General features: G+C 49.2%; 1 protein-coding gene across 3 annotated transcripts in view; it reads right to left on the bottom strand.

The window, feature by feature from the left end:
* Positions 1–2,666: 2,666 nt before the first annotated feature.
* LOC147124728 (protein ENTREP2-like) overlaps positions 2,667–23,257 on the bottom strand; it is a 132,310-nt gene continuing 111,719 nt past the window's right edge. The window contains exon 5 of one of the 3 annotated variants that reach the window (XM_085992264.1): positions 2,667–2,835. In XM_085992264.1, coding sequence (XP_085848390.1) covers positions 2,710–2,835 — 126 coding nt within the window. In that variant the 3' untranslated portion in view covers positions 2,667–2,709. Of the gene's footprint in view, positions 2,836–3,456; positions 3,848–23,257 lie in introns of those variants that run through there. The other 2 variants (XM_085992247.1, XM_085992256.1) reach the window with 2 other exon arrangements.

The raw sequence follows: 23,257 nt of genomic DNA, 5'->3' as shown, positions 1-23,257 counted from the left end.
CCGACGATAACTAAGACATCTGATGATCCCAATGACCTCGAAGCCCTGACCCGAACCACCTGTTGTTGTTGAAAACACAGCCAGTCATGCCCCCGGGAGTCTTCAAAAAGGAAGATCTGTATGCACGTCGGAAGTGGAGGCAAGTTCAGTATATGTCAGACCTTTTCTGGACCAGATGGACAAGAGAATACTTACCTCTGCTACAGGAGCGTCAAAAATGGTCCAAAGTAAAGAGGAACTTCATTGTCGGAGACATCGTCTTAATCGTGGATGATTCAGCCCCAGAAATTCTTGGTTGATGGGGAAAATAATTAAGACCATGCCAGACTCCAGAGGCGTTGTTCGTCGCGTTTGTCTGCAAACCAAGACCAGTACCCTGGAAAGACCGATCACAAAGCACAGGCCTGCTACAAGAAGCAGTGTGAAAGGATCCCGAACAAAAAAAAAGGACATTTATATTGTAAACTAGCTGGAGTGCCCGGCGGTGCCGAGGCTTTTTTGAGGGTATGTTGTTGTTGGAAGAGAGAGAGAGCGACTGGGGGGAAGAGAGAAAGCGACTGGGGGGAAGAGAGAGAGTGACTGGGGGGAAGAGAGAGAGCGACTGGAGGGAAGAGAGAGAGCGACTGGGGGGAAGAGAGAGAGCGACTGGGGGGAAGAGAGAGAGCGACTGGGGGGAGAGAGAGAGCGACTGGGGGAGAAGAGAGAGAGAGAGACTGGGGGGAGAAGAGAGAGAGAGACGGGGGAGAGAGAGAGAGACTGGGGGAGAGAGAGAGAGAGACTGGGGGAGAGAGAGAGAGAGACTGGGGGAGAGGAGAGCGAGAGACTGGGGGAGAGAGAGAGAGAGACTGGGGGAGAGAGAGAAGAGACTGGGGGAGAGAGAGAGAGACTGGGGGAGAGAGAGTGAGACTGGGGGAGAGAAAGAGACTGGGGGAGAGAGAGAGAGAGAGACTGGGGGAGAGAGAGAGAGAGACTGGGGGGGGGAGAGAGAGAGAGACTGGGGAGGGAGAGAGAGAGAGACTGGAGAGAGAAAGAGAGAGAGACTGGGGGAGAGAAAGAGAGAGAGAGACTGGGGGGGAGAGAGAGACTGGGGGAGAGAGAGAGAGAGAGAGAGACTGGGGGAGAGAGAGACTGGGGGGAGAGAGAGGGGGAGAGAGACAGAGGGGAGGGAGGGGGGAGAGAGAGAGAGGGGAGGGAGGGGGGGAGAGAGACAGAGGGGGAGAGAGGGGAGATGAGAGGGGGAGGGAGGGGGAGAGAGAGGGGGAGGGAGGGGGGAGAGAGAGGGGTGGGAGGGGGCAGAGGGAGGAGGGAGGGTGAGGGAGGGGGTGGGGAGAGAGGGTGAGGGAGGGGGCGGGGAGAGAGGGGGAGGGAGGGGCAGGGTGAGGGGGAGGGAGGGGGCAGGGAGATGAGGGGAAGAGAGGGGCAGGGAGGGGGCAGAGAGAGAGGGGGGAGAGAGAGGGGGAGGGAGGGGGGGAGGGAGGGGGTAGAGAGAGAGGGGGAGGGAGGGGGCAGAGAGAGAGGGGGGAGGGGAGAGGGGGAGGGAGGGGAGGGAGGGAGGGGGCAGAGAGAGAGGGGGAGAGAGGGTGAGGGAGGGGGCGGGGAGAGGGGGAGGGAGGGGGCAGGGAGAGAGGGGGAGGGAGGGGGCAGAGAGAGAGGGGGAGGGAGGGGGGAGGGAGGGGGAGAGAGAGAGGGGGAGGGAGGGGGAGAGAGAGAGGGGGAGGGAGGGGAGACAGAGAGGGGGAGGGAGGGGGGAGAGAGAGAGAGGGGGAGGGAGGGGGGAGAGAGGTAGGGGGGAGAGAGGTAGGGGGAGGGAGTGGGCAGAGAGAGAGAGGGAGGGGGGAGAGAGAGAGGGAGGGGGGAGAGAGAGAGGGAGGGGGGAGAGAGAGAGGAGGGGGGATAGAGAGAGGGGGAGGGAGGGAGAGAGAGAGGGGAGGGAGGGGGAGAGAGAGAGGGGGAGGGAGGGGGAGGGAGGGGAAGTGAGAGAGAGGGGAGGGAGGGGGGAGAGAGAGGGGGAGGGAGGGGGAGAGAGAGGGGGAGGGAGGGGAGAGAGAGAGGGGGAGAGAGAGAGGGTGAGGCAGGGGGAGAGAGAGGGAGGGGGAGAGAGAGGGGAGGGGGAGAGGGGGAGGGGGGGAGGGGGTGAGAGGGGAGGGGAGAGAGAGGGGAGGTGGAGAGGGGGAGGGGGGAGAGGGGAGGGGGGAGAGGAGGGGGGAGAGGGAGGGGGAGAGGGAGGGGGGAGAGGGGGAGGAGAGAGAGACAGAGGGAAGGAGCAGAGAGAGGGTGAGTGGCCCACGGCCGCAAATGGAGCCAAGTCCCGGGAATGGGTGTGAGCCGGCTTGAGGCTGTGAGAGACGGCTGGGCCTGGTTGCCGGGTAAACCTTCCCCCCTTCCCGAGACCCGCCCCCCACCCTCCCGAGCCCCACTCTCCGCCCTCCCGAGCCCCGCCCTCCTGAGCCAGCTTCAAGACCGCCGATTGCGGCTGGGTCTGCGCTGGAGCCAAGACCCGGGAACGGGCGTGAGCCGCCTTGAGGCTGTGAGAGAGGGCCGGGCCCGGTTGCCGGGTAACCCTTCCCCCCCTTCCCGCCCTCATCGAGCCCCGCCCCCCGCCCGAGCCAGCTTCAAGACCGCCGATTCGCTCGTGCTCCGGGCCGACATTGACGCGTGCGCTGACTCCCGTCCCGCCCGCCTTTACTAAGATGGCGGCGATGGCTACGCTCACCTCAGTCCCGCGCCGCCAGCCTTTAGAAAGATGGCGGCGATCGCGGGCCGCTTGTTGAGCAGGACGGGAGGTGCGTAGCTCGGGCGTGGCTGGGCAACAGAGGCCCAGGCTTCGAGGCCTGCCTGCAAAAACGGTGAAAGGTAGGAAAATTATAGAGGTTAGAGAAAAGATTTACAAATTAATTAACTTTTTTAAAAAACAATTTGTGTTTTAAAAGCAACTTTTTTTTTGCTGGAAATCTAGATTTGAAAAGAAACGCGCAGAAAGTGGGAAAAAGAAATGAAGAGTTTGGAATCAAGATGGCGGCCACTCACCTCAACTTAGAAGCATTAGGCCCGCCCACACATGCACCGATTGGTCAACCGTCAGGTCACTGAACTGTAGGATTGGTCAATCGTCACGTCACTCAACTCTAGGATGGCCCGCCCGCACACGCAATGAACCCGCCCCCGTGACGCAGCGATTGGTCGACCGTCGGGTCGCTCGACTGTACGATTGGTCAACCTTCACGTCACTCGATGCTAATGAGCGGATAATGAGCGGAATTTTGAACGTTTTTTGGATACCATCGGCACAATTTTTGTCTGACCAAAAAGTAAATATGCCTATGAGAGTCCCCTAATGATAAGCTTTCTTTTGATATAACATATGTGTAGGTACGCTCTATAACTTTTGATTGTATAGCCGGACAGACAGACAGAGAGACAGACAGAGAGACATACTGTTTTATATATATAGATATGTTGAACTCATTAGTTTATGACTCTTAAGAATGTTTGAGTAATTGCTATGCTTCATGTGCCTAGTCAATTAGGGGCTGGAACGTAAGAGTCATGAAAGTTTAAGAAAGTGTAAAGAAGAAAGAAAATACCTTAAAGTATTGGTTAAATATTATAGTGCAGTATGTATGTACATTTGTTTATTATTGATGCATATTCTAGTATAATATAGTTAATTTACCTGACTGACTTGTTGTATTGAGAAACCCCCTCTTTTCTTGTTCCAATAGTATAGTCTGAGAGACCCCCTTTATTCTTGCTCCAATGGTATAGTCCTTAAGCTTGTCACATGATATATCCAGCCATTTTTACAGTTCAAGCACCACGAGGCTAGGAAAGGTAGAAGCTTTGATGGCTGTGGAGCAATACAGTTTTTGACCGTGTTTAAATGTGTTTTACTTTGAAATCCTGTTTGAAATGTATTACAGTAAACATTTAATGGACAAAGTTACGTTTTGGAACGTTTTATTTTGACACGCGTCTACTCGTTGCTAAAAGCCTCAAAGCTAAAGCTCAGTGGCTGCATATTGAAAACTACGGAGCGCCACTACACACTGCGTGCAGTTTTGGTCTCCTTATTTAAGGAGGGATATACTTGCATTGGAGGCAGTTCAGAGAAGGTTCACTAGGTTCATTCCTGAGATGAAGGGGTTGTCTTATGAGGAAAGGTTGAGCAGGTTGGGCTTATACTCATTGGAGTTTAGAAGAATGAGAGGGGATCTTATCAAAACATATAAGATTCTGAGGGGACACGACAGGGTAGATGCAGGGAGGGTGTTTCCCCTCGTGGGGGAATCTAGAACTAGGGGGCACAGTTTCAGAATAAGTGGTCGCCCATTTAAAACGGAGATGAGGAGGAATTTCTTCTCTCAGAGGGCCGTGAATCTTTGGAATTCTCTACCCGAGAGCTGTGGAAGCTGGGTCATTGAATATATTCAAGGCGGAGATAGACATATATTTGAGCTACAGGTGAGTCGAGCGGGCGGGAAAGTGGAGTTGAGGTAGAAGATCAGCCACGATCTTATTGAATGGTGGGGCAGGCTCGAGGGGCCAAATGACATACTCCTGCTCCTATTCCTTATGTAGAAGGAGGCCATTCGGCCCATCATGCCTGTGCCGGTTCTTTACTAGAGCCACTCAATTAATTCCATTCTTCTGCTCTTTCCCCATAGTCCTGCAAATTTTTTCCCTTCAAGAACTTATTCAATTCTCTTTTGAATCTGCTTCCACAATCCTTTCATGCAGTGCATTCCAGATCATAACTCGCTGCATAAAAAAATGTTTCCTCATTGAAACCTGAGAGGGAAACTCCCAGAGACCACCACTTGAACCTCACACAGCCCCAACCTTATATTGTGTTGATCATGTTTGGTGACTGTCAAATTACATTAAACCTTTATAAATTACTGGTTAGGCCTCAGCTGGAGTATTGTGGCCAATTCTGGGCACCACACTTTAGGAAGGATGTCAAGGCCTTGGAGAGGGTGCAGAGGAGATTTACCAGAATGCTACCAGGGATGAGGGACTTCAATTATGTGGAGAGACTGGAGAAGTTGGGATTGTTCTCCTTAGAGCAGAGAAAGTTAAGGGGAGATTTAATAAAGGTGTTCAAAATTATGAAGGGTTTTGATAGAGTAAATAAGAAGAAACTGTTTCCAGTGGCAGATGGGTCGGTAACCAGAGGACACAGATTAAAGGTGATTGGTAAAAGAACAAGCGGGGAGATGAGGAGAACATTCTTTTTACGCAGCGGGTTGTTGTGATCTGGAATGCACTGCTTGAAAGGGTGGTGGAAGCAGATTCAATAGCAATTTTTAAAAGAGAATTGGATAAATACTTGAAAAGGAAAAATTTACAGGGCTATAGGGAAAGAGCAGGGGAGTGGGACTAATTGAATAGCTCTTTCAAAGAGCCTGCACAAGCATGGTGGGCCGAATGGCCTCCTTCTGTGCTGTATGATTCTATGAATTTATTTTCTGGCAATAGACTGCTACATGTTATTCGATATACTTGCAGAGATTAGATTACAATCGCTATTCCTTCATTATGGAAGTCACGGTACATCAATCACATGAAGCACACTGACTGCCAGTATCTGTGCAACTATTGGCAATGAAAAATATTAATAAAACCACCACTATAAACTACATCACATTATTCCTCATTTGAATCCAGACCAATTGGGTGAGATCAAAGTATTTGTCCTCTTCCAGCTGTAACTGTCCACCATGGAATAAGTTTAGACCCTTCTAGTAGCACTAATTGGCAACCAGTGTCAGAATTAGGTGTCAGCCGTGGTTCAGTGGGTATCACTCTTGCCTCTGAGTCAGAAGGTTCAAGATCCACTCCAGAGACTTTGGCTGCGATTTCGCCTACCGAGGCGGGTCGGGGGAGGCGGCGGCAGGTCCTGACCCTGCTGCTAGCTCCATCCCGCTCTGTTGAAGTGATTTTACGATGATTGGGCTTGTTAAGCCCGCCCAGCGAGGTTCCCGGCCAATTAAAAGGAAGCGGGTCTGATGATGTCATTTGATGACGCGTCATCAGCTGGTTTCCTTAAAGGGGCCATGTCTAAATTTACTTTGACAGTTGTGCTGTCAGTGTTCTACAGCATTGAGGTGCTGCAAGCACTGACAAGTACTGCACAGAGGTGCACAGCTGCACCAAGGCTCTCCTATGACTCCCTCCATATGCTTATGGACGGGGTCACAGCACGCAGGGAAGAGAACCAATGGGCGGAAGAGACCTCCCCAGGAGATCAATGCAGCCTGGTTGCACATTGCACAGGAGGACACAAGCAGGGATGTCATCAGGAGGACCAATCTGCAGTGGTGCAAACCTTTCAATGATCTCAGTAGATCACAAAATGTTACTGCAAAGCCACATTCAACTTCATCCTGCCGTACTACTCATCACATCCCCATCACTCTGCCTTCCCTACCCTACTCCTGCACATTCTTACTCACACCAACTTACCTTGCACCTCCACCCATCCCTCTCTATCTACATTATCACTTCCCCATCTCACTCGCCTCCCCTCACACTCATCCTAGTGCAAACATACCGCTAACAACACACAAGGGTAGGCACTTGGGTATTTTATCCAATGTTCATGTGAAGTTTCTGGTAATGTGCTGTCAAACATTGAAATCTTTACTTTCAACACTGCGTTCTTCGACAGATCTCTGTGCACCTTTGGAAGTGGCTTAGTGAGTTGCAGTGAATGGTGAGACATAACATCCCCCCCCCCCAATGGTGATGAGTGTGAAAGGAACGGCTTGGGCATTGTAGGGATGCTTTATGGTGTTGGTGTTGGTGTGGGGTGGTGTCAACCTGGCGCATCATTTGGCATCGAGGGTGTACAGCGTCAAGTAAAGTAAATCTGGCCATGGTGAGGCCATCCCTGGCGTCCTGGGCAGCAGTGTGATCGGGTGCTGATGCCCTGTGTCCTGTGCAGCATCAGTTGATTGTGGAGATGGCTGGTGTTGTTGTTGTTGCTGCTGGTGTGCCCGGTGATGCTGGTGATAGCGCTGGCAGACCTGACACCTTGTTGTTTGTGGGAGCTTGCTGTGCGCAAATTGGCTGATGGTTTCCCTACCTTACAACAGTGACTACACTTCAAAAAGTACTTCATCAGCTGGAAGGTACTTTGGGACACCCTGAGGTTGTGAAAGGCGCTGTATAAATACAAGTTCTTTGTTCCTTTCAATCTCACCCAGTGGAAATACGAGTGACTGATCTGAGAAACAGTAAGTTCCTACGCGCTGAATCGTTGGGATGTGTGTGCCACAGAACTGCTCACTTGCAGCCGACGGATTTCACCTATTAAACCTAATGGACAGGAAATCGCGTGCTGGGAAGGCGCAATTCTGTGATGCACACTTCCTGCGTGTATGTACCAAAGTAGCAGCATGTGGGGAGGATTAGGGAGAGCTTCATTCTTCACCTTACCTGTGCTTGGTGCTAGCAGAGGCATAAAGTGAAAAAACAAATCAGATCCCCAGCACTAGGCATCTGCAACTTGATGAACTTCCCCCCCCCCCCCAAAAAAAGATATATAAAAATAGATAAGCTTGCATTAAAAAAGAAAAGAAAGACTTGCATTTATATAGCGCCTTTCACAACCACCGGTTGGTTGAGGGATAACTATTGGCCCGGACACCGGGGATAACTCCCCTGCTCTTCTTCGAAATAGTAGCCATGGGATCTTTTACGTCCACCTGAGAGAGCAGACGGGGCCTCGGTTTAATGTCTTATCTGAAAGACGGCACCTCCGACAGCGCAGCACGCCCTCAGTTCTGCACTGGGAGTGTCAGCCTAGCTTTATGTGTTCAAGTCCCTGGAGTGGGACTTGAACCCACAACCTACAGATTCAGAGGCAAGGATGCTACCAACTGAGCCACATCTGATTATTGACTTTACAATCATTATTCCTTCAATGTGAACATCACCAGGCATTGAGGGGAGTGAAGGATCATCATCGGCCAGCACAAATATAGCTCCAAAACTGAATACCCCTCCCATAAAAATATAATCGGTCATATCTTGCTGGAACAATAACAGTGTGTTAATGACATATGCCGTTATTAATGCAGTTACTAAGTGACATGAATCAGTCATTCATGGAAGAAAGACTTATGAAATAATACTGAGCAGCCTACAGGTGGCGCTGTCCAGGGAGAGTATAAATATTCGGGCACGGGCCCAGCTTGCGCAGGACATTCTCAACAGGAACTAGTGAAGGACACAACTAGACCTCCATGTTGTAAAACAGTTGATTAAAGCTTTTTTTAATGCTTAGACCAAGTGCCTAGTAGTTTTCTTACGTCACTAAGCACAGCTGTTTTTCAAAGAGCCGGCACAGACACGGTGGGCCAACTGGCCTCCTTCTGTGCTCTAAGTTTCTATGATTCTATGATTTTATGAAATCCGCCAGCGAGTTCAGGGGATGAAGAGATTCACTGTGAACTGCAAATCTCCAGAACTTGCTGGTCGATTTACGTCGCTCCGGCGACTGCCTCACACAAACGGTATCTCGCCCTTAGCCTCCCCGTTATTTTTAAGAACCTGCTGGACTTGCACATTAATTGCCCATTAAACTCGCTGCAGAAAGTTAACTCTGGTAATTAACAGTGTAAATACCTTTTTAACAATGTGATAATTGTTAATGTAATGTCAATCTACCTCTCTGGCCCAGAAAGGGAACAATTTAAACTGTGCAGTCTCATTCCTTCAGGAAGTGAATTGTTCTTAAGAGATTTAAAAAACCTAACATTTTAATTTTTTACATTTTTATCTTACTTTTCCTTTCTCTCTCTTTTCTCTCTCTCTTAATCCAATCTTTCCCTCTTTGTATTTCTCTTTCTGTACCTGATTTGACTCTAATTCACCCTACTTCATTCTCTGTCATTCCTGTTTCTTTATCAGTCGTTAAACCTCATTGGTCAGGAAGATAGACTGTTGGTTCTGTCGTTCACCGAGGTCCCAGCTGCCCCGCTGCCCCGGCCGCGCCGTTATCAGCTCACACTCCCAGCAAGTTACACAGCAAAAAAAATTTGAGCTGGAAAGGTGCAGGAAAAAGTCTAACTAATGGGGCACGCGTGAGATGCTCCACTCCAGCAAGATCTGGGCCATTATATAAATTGTGTGTGTGTGTGTGTGAGAGATTGCAAGAACCAGGGCTCTTGACAAAGGGTTCACCTGAAACGCTGACTCTATTTTCTCTCCACGGATGTTGCCTGGCCTACTGAGTTTTTCCAGCATTTTCTGTTGTTATTTCTCAAAAAAATAAGGTCTTTTTTATGAGTGAATCCTGTTTCTCACTCACTCAACTCAACCGTGATTTGCAACATTTTAGACCTATCTAGCAAGTCACACATGAAATGATACCATTTAATAAAACTTCTGTGTAAAACGTACACACAAATTGGGGTCGATTTTCGTTCAGGTGCGGGGAAATGGCGGTTTCCCCGAATTTAGTGATTCTGACACGATTGTAAATGGGTCTGTGAGATTGATGCAAATTTAACACAATTGGCCAATTGATTTCCTGCGTGTGGGAAGCCTTGGCAATTGAGTATCTCCAGTCAGAAAGTCGCAGAATATGACGTCATCATTGCTGCTGCTTTTAAGGTTTACAGCAAGCCTTGCTTCCTCTGCAGGCTTCCAACCTTCCACATTAAGATGGCACAGGAGCCTGCAGGAGGAACGGCCAGCGGGAGGGCCAGATCTGCGCCCAAATTTGATGAGGCTTCACTACAGGCATTATTGGATGGTGCTAGGGCCCACAGGGAGGTCCTCTTCCCTTCCTCAGGGAGGAAGAGGCCTCCCAGCCAGACCAAGGCTGTGTGGCTAGAGGTGGCAGATCAAGTCAACTCCTTGGGGCTAACACGAAGAACGTGGTTGCAGTGCAGGAAAAGATTCCATGACATTCTTCGCACTGGAAAAGTAAGTACTGTATAATGTTTCCATCACCCTCAATCTGATCCCCATTGCCTTTCCTCACCAGCACTCAGCTTTAGCAATCTCTTCCTGCACATCCCACTAGACACTCACATCCATGCACCCTTACCCATTCCCTCTCTCTCTATGCTCACATTCACAGAACTATGCCACCATGTAGCCCTCACACTCCCTCTCACTCTGATGATTTGAACACAACTGACAACACACAGGGAGGGCCCTTGGTCTTGCAACCTCACTCCATCTTTGTCTCCTTCTCCCAATAGATTGGGAGAAGGGGAAGTGCAAAGAGACCTGGGTGTTCTTGTGCACCAGTCGCTGAAGGTAAGCATGCAGGTGCAGCAGGCGGTTAAGAAGGCAAATGGTATGTTGGCCTTCGTAGCAAGAGGGTTCGAGTACAGGAACAAGGATGTCTTGCTACAGTTGTACAGGGCCTTGGTGAGACCGCACCTTGAGTACTGTGTGCAGTTTTGGTCGCCTTGCCTGAGGAAGGACGTTCTTGCCATGGAAGGAGTGCAGCGAAGATTCACCAGGCTGATACCTGGGATGGCAGGAATGACGTATGAGGAGAGATTGTGTCGATTGGGCTTATACTCACTGGACTTTAGAAGATTGAGAGGGGATCTCATCGAAACTTATAAAATTCTGTCAGGCCTGGACAGACTAGATGCAGGAAGGATGTTTATGATGGCCGGGGAGTCCAGAACCAGGGGTCATAGTCTAAGGATAAGGGGTAAGCCATTTAGGACTGAAATGAGGAGGAATTTCTTCACCCAGAGAGTGGTGAACCTGTGGAATTCTCTGCCACAGAGGGCGGTGGAGGCCAGTTCATTAAATATATTCAAAAAAGAGTTGGATATATTTCTTAAGGCTAAAGGGATCAAGGGATATGGGGAGAAGGCAGGGACAGGGTACTGAATTTGGATGATCAGCCATGATCTCATTGAATGGCGGAGCAGGCTCGAAGGGCCAAATGGCCTACTCCTGCTCCTATCTTCTATGTTTCTAAGTATCTATGCTATGCAATCTCTGCACTCACTCCTTCATTCTCACTCAACCTCCACTTGTCTCCCTCATTGCAGGAAAAGAGAGCTCACAACAGGAGAGAGCGAGCCAGGACAGGAGGAGGGCCGCCCTCATTAGCCCAGCTCACCCCCTGGGAGGAAGGCGTCCTGGAGATTGCCGGGGCTGACCGAGATGTGGACGTTGGGGAAGGACAGGCAGGAGCATCCCCGCAAGCTGGTGACAGAATAGTTTTCCATCTCTCTCATTGGCATTGCATGAGTCGCTGATAATGATTCTGAAGCTACATCATATGGACTTATGATCATCTGCAGAATGCAATGTGCATGTAACCTTGGCATCGCATCTCTAACTTTTTCCTTGACTCCCCCACAGGACCATCAAGAGCCCCCATCCCCACTCTGCAGGAGGAAGAGCCTGAGCAGCCAGACTCCTCAGAGGGATCTGCAACCTCTGAGGGCGCAGCGTCATCAGCAATAAGCACACCCAGCACCAGCGCAGACACCCACACCTCGGTGGGACCTTCGGGACATAGAGTAGAGTTGTCACCTGGTGTATCACAGCTCACAAGTGAGCATCAGCAAATAGTGGAGACAGGGACAGCAGTGGAGAGTCCTCGTTGCATGTCGACCCTCTGCCTCTCGGTTCATCCGTAAGATCAGAGGTGATGGAACTCCAGGCACAGATGCAGGAGTCTCTGGCAGGTTTTGTCTCTAGGGTCGCTGCGAGTGTGGAGCGAATGGAGGAGTCCATAGCGAACATGAGCAGAGCCTTTGTGGAGTCATTGGCGCATGAATGCATCACCACGGAAAGGGTGGCAACCTCCGTGGAAAGGATGGCCACAGTAGAGGAGAGGATGGAGGAGCTAAGTTGCCAGAGTGTTGAAAACATGGTGAGTGTTCAGAATAGACTGACATCTCTGGAGGAGCGATGGGCATCTATTGAACAGAGAAACCAGACCTTCATGGAAGTCCTTCTGAATAGGACAGCCATTGTAGATACGGGTCCCCATGGCCCCCCTGATGTGCAGCAAGGTGCTCTCAAGCCACTTGCAGGCACTGAGGGGGACCTGACCCATGAGAGGGAGGTTGGTGGCAGACCGCAAGGAAGTGGGGGCTCCTCTCCAAGCGCTCACACTTCCATGCCACTGCAGAGCCCTCGGTCAGAGCCCCGCCGGAGTCCACACTCAACAGAGATAGAGTTCTCAACCCCTGCACAGCCGCAGGAGCAGCAGACTGCTGGCGAGCCCTCACAGGCCATCCCAGAAGACGCCCGCCAAAGGTGTCGAGACAGGAGCTGCAGGAAAGTGAGCAAGGGGCCTCCACATCTGCTGAAGTCACAGGGGAACCACTACATAGGAGCACGCGTAAGAGGAAAATAAAGCACTAATAGTCACAAGGGTAGTCACTTGAGTGAAATGTTGTGTTTATTTTTAAAATGCCATCAGTTGGTTATTGTAAATAAAATTTCTGATGGCAACTTCTGCAGTTGTGGCGTGTGTCATTTCACGAATGGGACTGGAGGTCCTCTAATGCCAAGAGGGGAAGGAAAAAAAGGCCTCCCATGCTTCTGGTAGGTGTCTCAGTTGAGGAAGCGCTGAGTGAGGGTGGCGAGAGGGGTCTCGCAGGAGGTCACACTGGAGATGGGTGTCAGGCTTCAACCTTCCACAGCTGTGGTTATGCCTTCTAAAAGTTCCCCCAGACCTGAGACAACAAAGTCCTGCCACCTGCAAGTGATGACTGATCAAATATCCTCTTTAATGTTGGACCTGCAGCTGATAGTCAGCAAGCCAATAGTGTTCACGCCAGGTTTCACAGGCGTCATCCCCACCAGGCGCGTTTTGCGTGGGAAAAGGGTTAAACAGGCAAGGGCCTGTTAAAATGGGATTATAAAGGCCAGTCAGTGCTGCTTAAGGACCCTAAAGACCAGTCCCGCCTGTTGCAGGCGGGACTGATTCGGGTCAATCAGACACACCTAGGTTAAAATGGCGTGGAGGCGGGAACCAGGCGGGGGGTGTCGCGACCCCCTAGGTTTTGCGATTTTAACCCCCCGCACGCCTAAAAGCCCGCCTCACGGCCCAATGAAAATCGAGGCCATTATGTCTCGTCTATGCATTGGAGAACGATGGCTGTGTCAGAGAGGAGCATGCTGGATTTTGTTCTGCATGAGGGCAGGTCTTGGCTTTTAATGACAATGCAGAACATTATACAGCACAGGAAAATCCATTTATCTTGCTTTCAACAATTTTGCTAGGGGTTTTGACACGTGTCCATCCATTGCATTGTTGGGTGCTTTCTGCCCTTATTCCTCCAGTTTTTTGACTTCTGTATCTTAAGATTATTGTGCGAGGTAAGTCCCTGCTCCCTAAGCATGTCCTTCCCACTGATATCGAAGTAGGTTTTGATCGACTGCCCAGAATAATGAACAGAGAACCCTTTTTGTAATTACATCGGCAACTATAATCATAGAATGATACAGCACAGAAGGAGGCCATTCGGCCCATCGTGCCTGTGCCGGCTCTTTGAAAAAGCTATCCAATTAGTCCCTGCTCTTTCCCATAGTCCTGTACATGTGTTCCGTAGACTAGATTTATGCCATGACCCTGCTTGGGCCTCCAAAGACTCTTCCTTGACCTTGAAAGTGGCAGATTAATATTAACTACAGACCTTGTTTCAATGTAAAAAGAAATGTCTTAAAATGTAAGTAAACAAACAAATGAGATATATATACACACACACACACACACACACATCATTATATATATATAATAATATTTAAGGGAGTTGTTACACTGTGCTGAATCCCTCGATAAAGACATTTATAAGCAATTTACAACATCTATATTAAGCTGAATTTCTAAATAACTTTATATATGTTGTACTTTTTAAAAATTGTTTCATCAACTACAGGAAAGTCAGAGACTCATTACACACATCTCCTCAAACTCAAAAGTTGTTGATAGGTCCAGGCTAAAAAGTAGCCAAAAACAGTTACCGGGCTTACTGGAATTTGAATACCGGTGGATGTAAAAGATCCCATGACACTATATTGAAGAAGTTCTCCCCGGTGTCCTGGGCCAATATTTATCCCTCAATCAACATCACAAAAAAAAAACCAGATGATCTGGTCGTTTATCTCATTGCTGTTTGTGGGAGCTTGCCGCGTGCAAATTGGCTGCCTGGTTTCCCGCCATTACAGCAGTGACTACACTTCACTGACTGCAAAGCACTTTGGGACATTCTGAGGTCGTGAAAGGCGCTATATAAATGTAAGTTCTTCTGACTGAAACACAGCACTGCTCATTCAACAAACCTTCACTTGCAAAGTGGATTTTTTTTTAACCTGGGTGAATTTATCGAGGGTGAGAAAATTTATATCCTGTGCATTTTTTAATGTCAGCAGTTGCTGACGGTTGGCATCCACGTGTCTGTCAAACAGCTGATGCGGAGACTCTGAGATCTGGGATGGCAGCTGTTCGCCGGAGGCTGGAATATGTGAACATGAACTCAAATATCCAGGGTTTGGTGGCGACAGACCGCGGATTGGGTTGCAGGGAGTGGCTGCAGAAACTCTACACTTTCAACTGGAGCATTTCCTGTGGTTGTGCTGTGTGGACAGAGTGCAGCTAGGCACGATGGTGGCAATGCACTCCCGTGCTTCGTGGTGACTTTTACCGTTCACTATGCTGCTGGGGTGGAATGGGTGTCCACCGATCATGGGCTCAAACTCAATTCCCAGAGACGAAAGGCCATCCAGGTCCCTACACAACATTTTTTAAATTCATTCTCAGGAAGTGGGTGTCACTGGCAAGGCCAGCGTTTATTGCCCATCCCTAATTACCCTCGAGAAGGTGGTGGTGAGCCGCCTTCTTGAACCGCTGCAGTCTGTTAGGGAGGGAGTGCCAGGATTTTGACCTAGCGACGATGAAGGAGCGGCGATATACTTCCAAGTCAGGATGGTGTGTGACTTGGAGGGGAACTTAGAGGCGGTGGTGTTCCCATGCGCCTGCTGCCCTTGGCCTTCTAGGTGGCGAAGGTTCTTTCATGGTTCAACTGAGACCATTTAGGAATCAGGAGAGCCGTTCCCCAATCTGTTGTGTTTGGTTCTTTCCTAGTGAGGCAATTCTCGACAAATCAAGAGCCAACTAGTAAAAGATGCCCTCTAGCAGTTCAAGCTCATCATTGACCTACATTGGCTCCCATCGATTTTAAAATTCTCATCCTTGCATTGAAATCCCTCCATGGCTTCGCCCCTCCCTATCCATGTAATCTCCTCCAACCCTACAACATCAAAGCAGCGGCGAGAGGATAAAGAGCGGCCCGAGAGCGGACCTGAATTAAAGCAGCGGCAGTGGCGAGAGGATAAAGAGCGGCCTGAGAGCGGACCTGAATTAAAGCAGCGGCAGTGGCGAGAGGATAAAGAGCGGCCCGAGAGTGGACCTGAATTAAAGCAGCGGCAGTGAGTGAGAGGATAAAGAGCGGCCCGAGAGTGGACCTGAATTAAAGCAGCGGCAGTGAGTGAGAGGATAAAGAGCGGCCCGAGAGTGGACCTGAATTAAAGCAGCAGCAGCGGCGAGAGGATAAAGAGCGGCCCGAGAGTGGACCTGAATTAAAGCAGCAGCAGTGAGTGAGAGGATAAAGAGCGGCCCGAGGGCGGACCTGAATTAAAGCAGCGGCAGCGGCGAGAGGATAAAGAGCGGCCCGAGAGTGGACCTGAATTAAAGCAGCGGCAGTGAGCGAGAGGATAAAGAGCGGCCCGAGAGTGGACCTGAATTAAAGCAGTGGCAGTGAGTGACAGGATAAAGAGCGGCCCGAGAGCGGACCTGAATTAAAGCAGCAGCAGCGGCGAGAGGATAAAGAGCGGCCCGAGAGTGGACCTGAATTAAAGCAGCAGCAGCGGCGAGAGGATAAAGAGCGGCCCGAGAGTGGACCTGAATTAAAGCAGCAGCAGCGGCGAGAGGATAAAGAGCGGCCCGAGAGTGGACCTGAATTAAAGCAGCGGCAGTGAGTGAGAGGATAAAGAGCGGCCCGAGGGCGGACCTGAATTAAAGCAGCGGCAGCGGCGAGAGGATAAAGAGCGGCCCGAGAGTGGACCTGAATTAAAGCAGCGGCAGTGAGCGAGAGGATAAAGAGCGGCCCGAGAGTGGACCTGAATTAAAGCAGTGGCAGTGAGTGACAGGATAAAGAGCGGCCCGAGAGCGGACCTGAATTAAAGCAGCAGCAGCGGCGAGAGGATAAAGAGCGGCCCGAGAGTGGACCTGAATTAAAGCAGCAGCAGCGGCGAGAGGATAAAGAGCGGCCCGAGAGCGGACCTGAATTAAAGCAGCGGCAGCGGCGAGAGGATAAAGAGCGGCCCGAGAGTGGACCTGAATTAAAGCAGCGGCAGTGCGAGGCACCAATTCAAAAACATCAAAGAGTGACATCACAGGAGAGCTGGTAGGTGTTTGGTTGGTGAGTATTACAGCTCTTTTTTGCTAAGTTAGGGAAAGGGGTTAAATTATGAGCTGAGAAACTGTAACTTGCTAGTACTTATTAAATTAATAACTTAAACTAAATTAAATAAATTAAACAATAAACCTAAAATGTCAATTGAATAAAATCTTTAACTAATTAATTAATAAATAAAACAAGGTTAGGGATGGCAGGGCAGGTGGTGTGTTGTAACTGCAGCATGTGGGAGTCTGTGGAGAGCATCGCGATCCCGAGCAACCACATCTGCAGTAAGTGTCTGCAACTCGAGGAACTTCTGCTCAGAATTGTTGAGCTGGAGTACGAGCTGCAGACATTGCGATGCATCAGAGAGGGGGACAATTACCTGGACACGTTGTTCCAGGAGGCAGTCACACCCTTTCGGTTAAGTAGTATTTTAGAGTTCATCAGTGGTCATGGACAGGAGGGTGTGACTGCGAGTCAGGAAGGTATGGGGACCCAGCATGTAGTGATGGAGGAGCCTCAGCCCTGGACCTTGTCCAACAGGTATGAGATACTTTCTGCCTGTATGGATGAGGAAAAGGACTGCAGGGAGGATGGGCAAACTGACCACGGCACTGTGGTACAGGGGGCCATCCAAGTGGGGGGAGAAGGAATGAATGTAGTAGTAGTAGGGGACAGTATAGTCAGGGGGATAGATACTGTTCTCTGCAGCCACGAAAGAGACTCCCGAAGGCTGTATTGCCTGCCTGGTGCCAGGGTTAAGGATATCTCCTTGCGGCTGGAGAAGAACTTGGAGTGGGAAGGGGAGGATCCAGTTGTCGTGGTCCATGTAGGAACCAACGAAATAGGTAGAACTAAGAATAAGGTTCTGCTGAGGGAGTTTGAGGAACTAGGGTCTAAATTAATAAGCAGAACCACAAGGGTAATAATTTCTGGATTACTACCTGAGTCACGCGCAAATTGGCATAGGGTCAAGCAGATCAGAGAGTTAAATGCGTGGCTCAAAGAGTGCTGTGGGAAAATGGGGTTTCAATTCATGGGGCACTGGCACCAGTACTGGGTAAAGAGGGAGCTGTTCCATCGAGACGGGCTCCACTTAAATCGGGCTGGGACCAGCGTCTTGGCAAATCAAATAACTAGGGCTATAGATAGGGCTTTAAACTAAAGAAAGGGGGGGGGGGAGGGGTCAGGTGAGGGGAAATTTCAAAATCTAAAGAGAAAGGTCAAGGCACTAGAGCAGTGTAGCGATTTGGGTAAAAATAAACAAGAGTGTGACAGGAAGGGACACAGGCCTAGAAATTCAGTTGCTTGCGCCAGCCGGTAGCGCCTTAGGAGGAGGAGATGTTGGGCGATAGGCGGCTAGCGGCCGGGCGCAGCACGATCTGCGCCTCTCCCCAACTTCACTAGAGATTTAGCGTCGGCGCAAAGTCTTTGCGCGCGCTCAGCTGCGCGCGCAGATCCTGACGTCATTTCATCGTGCAACGCCCTTTGTGCGCCCCAAACTGGAACTTCAGTGGCGCCGCCCTTCTTTGCGCCTGGCGCCCCCAGCGACTGGTAGAGGGGAACGGTTCCCAGTCGCTGCGGGGTGCGGGGGGCGCTATTTAAAGGGGACTCCTCCTGCATTATAAGTGACAGCCATTTTGTGCCAATCCTTCTGTGTGAGAGACAAAGGCAGAGAGCTTTCTGCTTTGACTCAGCGCTCGCACAGGTACTTCTGGCTTCAGGCCAGAGCTTTGCACTTGGATTTCACTTTCAGTGCCATAGCCTTGAGTCGCCACATATACTGTAATGGGGGCTACAATGGGTGGAAACGTTGGCTTTCTGCATTGCATTCAAAGGGATCAGAGATGCCGTGAGAGAGTGCCAGTCATGGCCAGACGGAGAAGGGCCAACAGGTGTCGGCACAGGAGGCCTTACCCACCCAGGGTATACCGCCAGCAGTTCTCATATCTGAACATGTCTGAGGAGCAGTGTGTTCGGAGGTTGCGATTCAGAAGGGAGGTGGTCACTGAGATCTGCCACCTGCTTCGCAGAGATCTGCAGCCACAGCTGAGGAGCAGGACGTCTCTGTCGGTGGCAGTGAAGGCGACGGTGGCTCTCAACTTCTATGCCACCGGCTCCTTCCAATCCGCTACTGGGGACATTGCCAACATCTCCCAGTTCGCGGTACATTGCTGCATGCGACAGGTGAACAATGCCCTTTTCAGAAGGAGACGTCAGTACATCTCCTTCCCCATGACCCTGGACAAGCAGCAAGAGCGTGCAATGGGATTTGGAAGAATAGCGGGCTTCCCCATGGTCCAGGGCGTAGAACTGATGAACCAGCATTGGTCAGGCCTTGCTTCAGGGCTGCAGTGCGCAGGGCATGGCAGCCAGACAAGTCCACCCTGCCCCTTTAAGAGCTGACCGGCGCCAGAGTGTCTGCCGTCAATCAGCAACTCGCCGCACCTGCGCTGCGCCCGCCCTCAGGGGTATCGCCCCGGACCGCCGGCTTAGCGCCTAATGATAGTCGTGCATCGCCTGTTTTAGCGCAGCAGCAACCTCTTGGGGCGATGCGACTAAATATCGGCGAAGGTGGCGCGAACTTGCGCCGGGCGCAAACTTTAGCGGCCGCCCGACTGTAGCGCCCCGAACGTGGCTATACTGAATTTCTAGGCCACAGAGTTTAATGGTAGTAGTGCAGCAGAGAATAAGGTCAAAGCAGGGAATAATGGTAAAAAATTTAAATTAAAGGCTCTTTATCTGAATGCACGAATCATTCATAACAAGATAGATGAATTAGTGGCACAAATAGAGATAAATAGGTTTGATCTAATAGACATTACAGAGACATGGTTGCAAGGTGGCCAAGGTTGGGAACTAAATGTTCCAGGGTACGTGACATTTCGAAAAGACAGGTAGAATGGAAAAGGAGGGGGAGTAGCCTGATAATAAAGGATGACATAAGGACAGTAGCGAGAAAGGATCTCGGCTCGGAAGATCAGGAAGTAGCATCAGTATGGGTGGAGATAAGGAATAACAAGGGGCAGAAAACACTGGTAGGATTAATATATAGGCCCCCTAACAGTAGCTATACTATTGGACAGAATATTAATCAAGAAATAGTAAGATCTTGCAACAAAGGTAATGCAATAATCTTGGGGGACTTTAATCTTCATATAGACTGGACAAATCAAATTGACAAAGGTAGTCTGGAGGACAAGTTCATGGAATGCATTCAGGACAGTTTCGTAGAACAATATGTCATGGAATAAACCAGAGAACAGGCTATTTTAGATCTTGTATTGTGTAATGAGACAGGGTTAATTAGCAATCTCACAGTAAAGGATCCTCTGGGCAGAGTGATCATAATATGATAGAATTTCACATTAATTCTGAGAGTGACTTACCTAAGTCCAAAACTAGAATCTTAAACTTAAATAAAGGCAATTACATAGGTATGAGGGGCGTGTTGGCTAAGGTAGATTGAAAAAACAGATTAAAAGGTATGGCGATAGATAAGCAGTGGTTAACATTTAAAGAAATATTTCATAATTCTCAACAAAAATACATTCCATTGAGAAACAAAAACTCCACGGGAAAAGTGATCCATCTAAAGAAGTTAACGATAGCATTAAATTGAAAGAAGAAGCTTATAATGTTGCAAAGAATAACAGTAAGCCTGAATTTGGGAGAGTTTCAGAAACCAGCAAAGGTTGACCAAAAATTGATAAAAAAGGGAAAAAACAGAATATGAGAGAAAACTAGCAAGAAATATAAAAACAGATTGTAAGAGCTTCTACACGTATGTAAAAAGGAAAAGAGTAGCAAAAGTAAACATTGGTCCCTTAGAGGCTGAGACAGGAGAAATTATAATGGGGAATAAGGAAATGGCAGAAACATTAAACAAATATTTTGTATCTGTCTTCACAGTGGAAGACACAAAGAGCATATCAAAAATGGTGGGGAACCAAGGGTCTAATGAGGGTGAGGAACTTAACGTAATTAATATAAGTAGAGAAAAAGTACTAGAGAAACTAATGGGACTAAAAGCTGACAAATCCCCTGGACCTGACGGCCTACATCCTAGAGTTCTAAAAGAGGTGGCTGAAGAGATAGTGGATGCATTGGATTTGATCTTCCAAAATTCCCTAGATTCTGGAATGGTCCCAGCAGATTGGAAGGACGCAAATGTAACATTGCTATTCAAGATAGGAGGGAGAGAAAAAACAGGGAACTACAGGCCAGTCAGCCTGACATCAGTCATTGGGAAAATGCTGGAATCCATTGTTAAGGAAGTGGTATCAAGTCACTTAGAAAATCATAACATGATTAGGCAGAGTCAACATGGTTTTATGAAAGGGAAATCGTGTTTGACAAATTTATTAGAGTTTTTTGAGGATGTAACTAGCAGGGTAGATAAAGGGGAACCAGTGGATGTAGTATATTTGGATTTCCAAAAGGTATTTGATAAGGTGCCACATAAAAGGTTATTACACAAGATTAGGGCTCATGGGGTTGGGGGTAATATAATAGCATGGATAATGGGCAGAAAACAGAGGCTGGATTTACATTCAGCAGTCGGGAAGGAGGCGGGACTACAACTTTCAGGTTTTAGTCCCGCCTCCATCGAGATGCGGCCAATCCACGCGATTTTCCCTTGATTGACCTTGTTGAGCCCGCCCAGCGGGCTCAGCAGGCCAATTAAGGGCCACCCGGCAACAGGTGACGTCACAGACTGAAATTTCATCTGTCAAGACGTCTTGACAGATGAAATATCAGTGTTTCACAGCTGTTTGAAGCTGTCAAACACTGACAGTCTTACTTCTAACCTGAGTCCTTCTACGCAGACTCAGTTAGAAATCACGCCGGCACTGAAAGCTGAAGGCTGTCACTTTTGACAGCTCGCGGCCATTCTGCTTTCAGTGCCGGCTGAATGATGGACTCCCGAAGCCTAGAGGAAGAAAGGCTGTAAAGGTAAGTACAGGTAATTTAAATTTCTTTACACACTTTAGACACACCAAACACACTTACCTTTTCACCCATCACTCACCTGAACACCGACATCGCGACCCCTCCAAGTCCTTCAACCCGACGGCCCGCCTGCTCTAACCTGGCATGGTTTGGAGCCGTCGGGAATCCCACACGACACCCTTCAAAATAGGGATTAGGCTAAAAACTGCCTGTTAACTACCTGTTAACAGGCAGTTAATTGGCACTAATCCCTTCCCGCCTCGGGTCGGCGGGTCCCAGTGCGGGGCGGGTACCCACCTCCTTTGAAACTTACGTGGAAGCGGGTTTTGGGCGGGATGGTGTCGGGACCCCCAAAGTCGGGATTTTTGCCCCCCGCATGCCTAAAAGCCCGCCTCACGGCACACTGAAAATCGACCCGAGAGTAGGGATAAACGGATCTTTTTCAGGTTGGCAGGCTGTAACTAGTGGGGTGCTGCAAGGATCAGTGTTGGAGTCTCAGCTATTTACATCTATATTAATGACCTAGATGAAGGGACTGAGTGTAATATATCCAAGTTTGCTAATGATACAAAGCTAGGTGGGACAGTAAGCTGTGAGGAGAACACAGAGTCTGCAAAGGGATATAGATAGACTAAGTGAGTGGGCAGTAAGGTGGCAGATGGAGTATAATGTAGGGAAATGTGAGGTTATTTACTTTGGTGGGAAGAATAGAAAACAATATTTTTTAAATGGTGAGAAACTTTCAAATGTTGGTGTTCAGAGAGATTTGGGTGTCCTCATGCAAGAAACACAGAAAGCTAGCCTGCAGGTACAGCAAGCAATAAGGAAGGCAAATGGCATGTTGGCCTTTATTGCAAGGGGGTTGGAGTATAAGAGTAAGAAAGTCTTGCTACAACTGTACAGGGCCTTGGTGAGACCACACCTGGAGTATTGTGCACAGTTTTGGTCTCCTTATCTAAGGAAGGATATACCTGCCTTGGAGGCAGTGCAACAAAGGTTCACTAGATTGATTCCTGGGATGAGAGGGTTGTCCTATGATGAGAGATTGTGTAGAATGGGCCTATACTCTCTGGAGTTTAGAAGAATGAGAGGTGATCTCATTTAAACATACAAGATTCTGAAGGGGATTGACAGGGTAGATGCTGAGAGGTTGTTTCCCCTGGCTGGAGTGTCTAGAACTAGGGGGCATAGTCTCAGGATAAGGGGTAGGCCATTTAAGACTGAGATGAGGCAGAATTTCTTCACTCAGAGAGTTGTGAATCTTTGTAATTCTCTGCCCCAGAGGGCTGTGAATGCTGAGTCTTTGAGTATATTCAAGGCTGAGATCGATAGATTTTTGGACTCTAGGGGAATCAAGGGATATGGAGATCGGGCGGGAAAGTGGAGTTGAGGTCGATGATCAGCCATGATCTTACTAAATGGCGGAGCAGGCTTGAGGGGCCGTATGGCCTACTCCTGCTCTTATTTCTTATGTTCTTATGTTTTTAACCATCTGAGATCTCTGTGCTCCTCCAATTCCGGCCTCTTACACATCCCCGATTTTCATCACTCCACCATTGGTGGCCGTACCTTCAGCTGCCGAGGCCCTAAGCTCTGGAATTCCCTCCCTAAACCTCTCCGCCTCTCTCTTCTCCTTGAAGACGCTCTTTTAAACCTACCTCTTTGACCAAGCTTTTAGTCACCTGTCCTAATATCCCCTTATGTGGCTCGGTGTCAATTTTTTGTTGGTTAACACTCCTGTGAAGTGCCTTGGGGCATTTTACTGTATTATATAACGTATTACTGCGCTATATTGAAAACTGGTTAACAGACAGGAAACAGAGAGTAGGAATAAATGGGTCTTTTTCGGGGTGGCATGCGGTGACTAGTGGGGTACCGCAGGGATCAGTGCTTTGGCC

This window comes from Somniosus microcephalus, chromosome 1 (assembly GCF_052327205.1).
Source record: "Somniosus microcephalus isolate GS21.2 chromosome 1, FLI_Smic_1.0, whole genome shotgun sequence".
Classification (NCBI taxonomy): Eukaryota; Metazoa; Chordata; class Chondrichthyes; order Squaliformes; family Somniosidae; genus Somniosus; species Somniosus microcephalus.
Note: the sequence above shows the minus strand (reverse complement) of the source record. Positions and strands in the feature narration are given on the sequence as shown.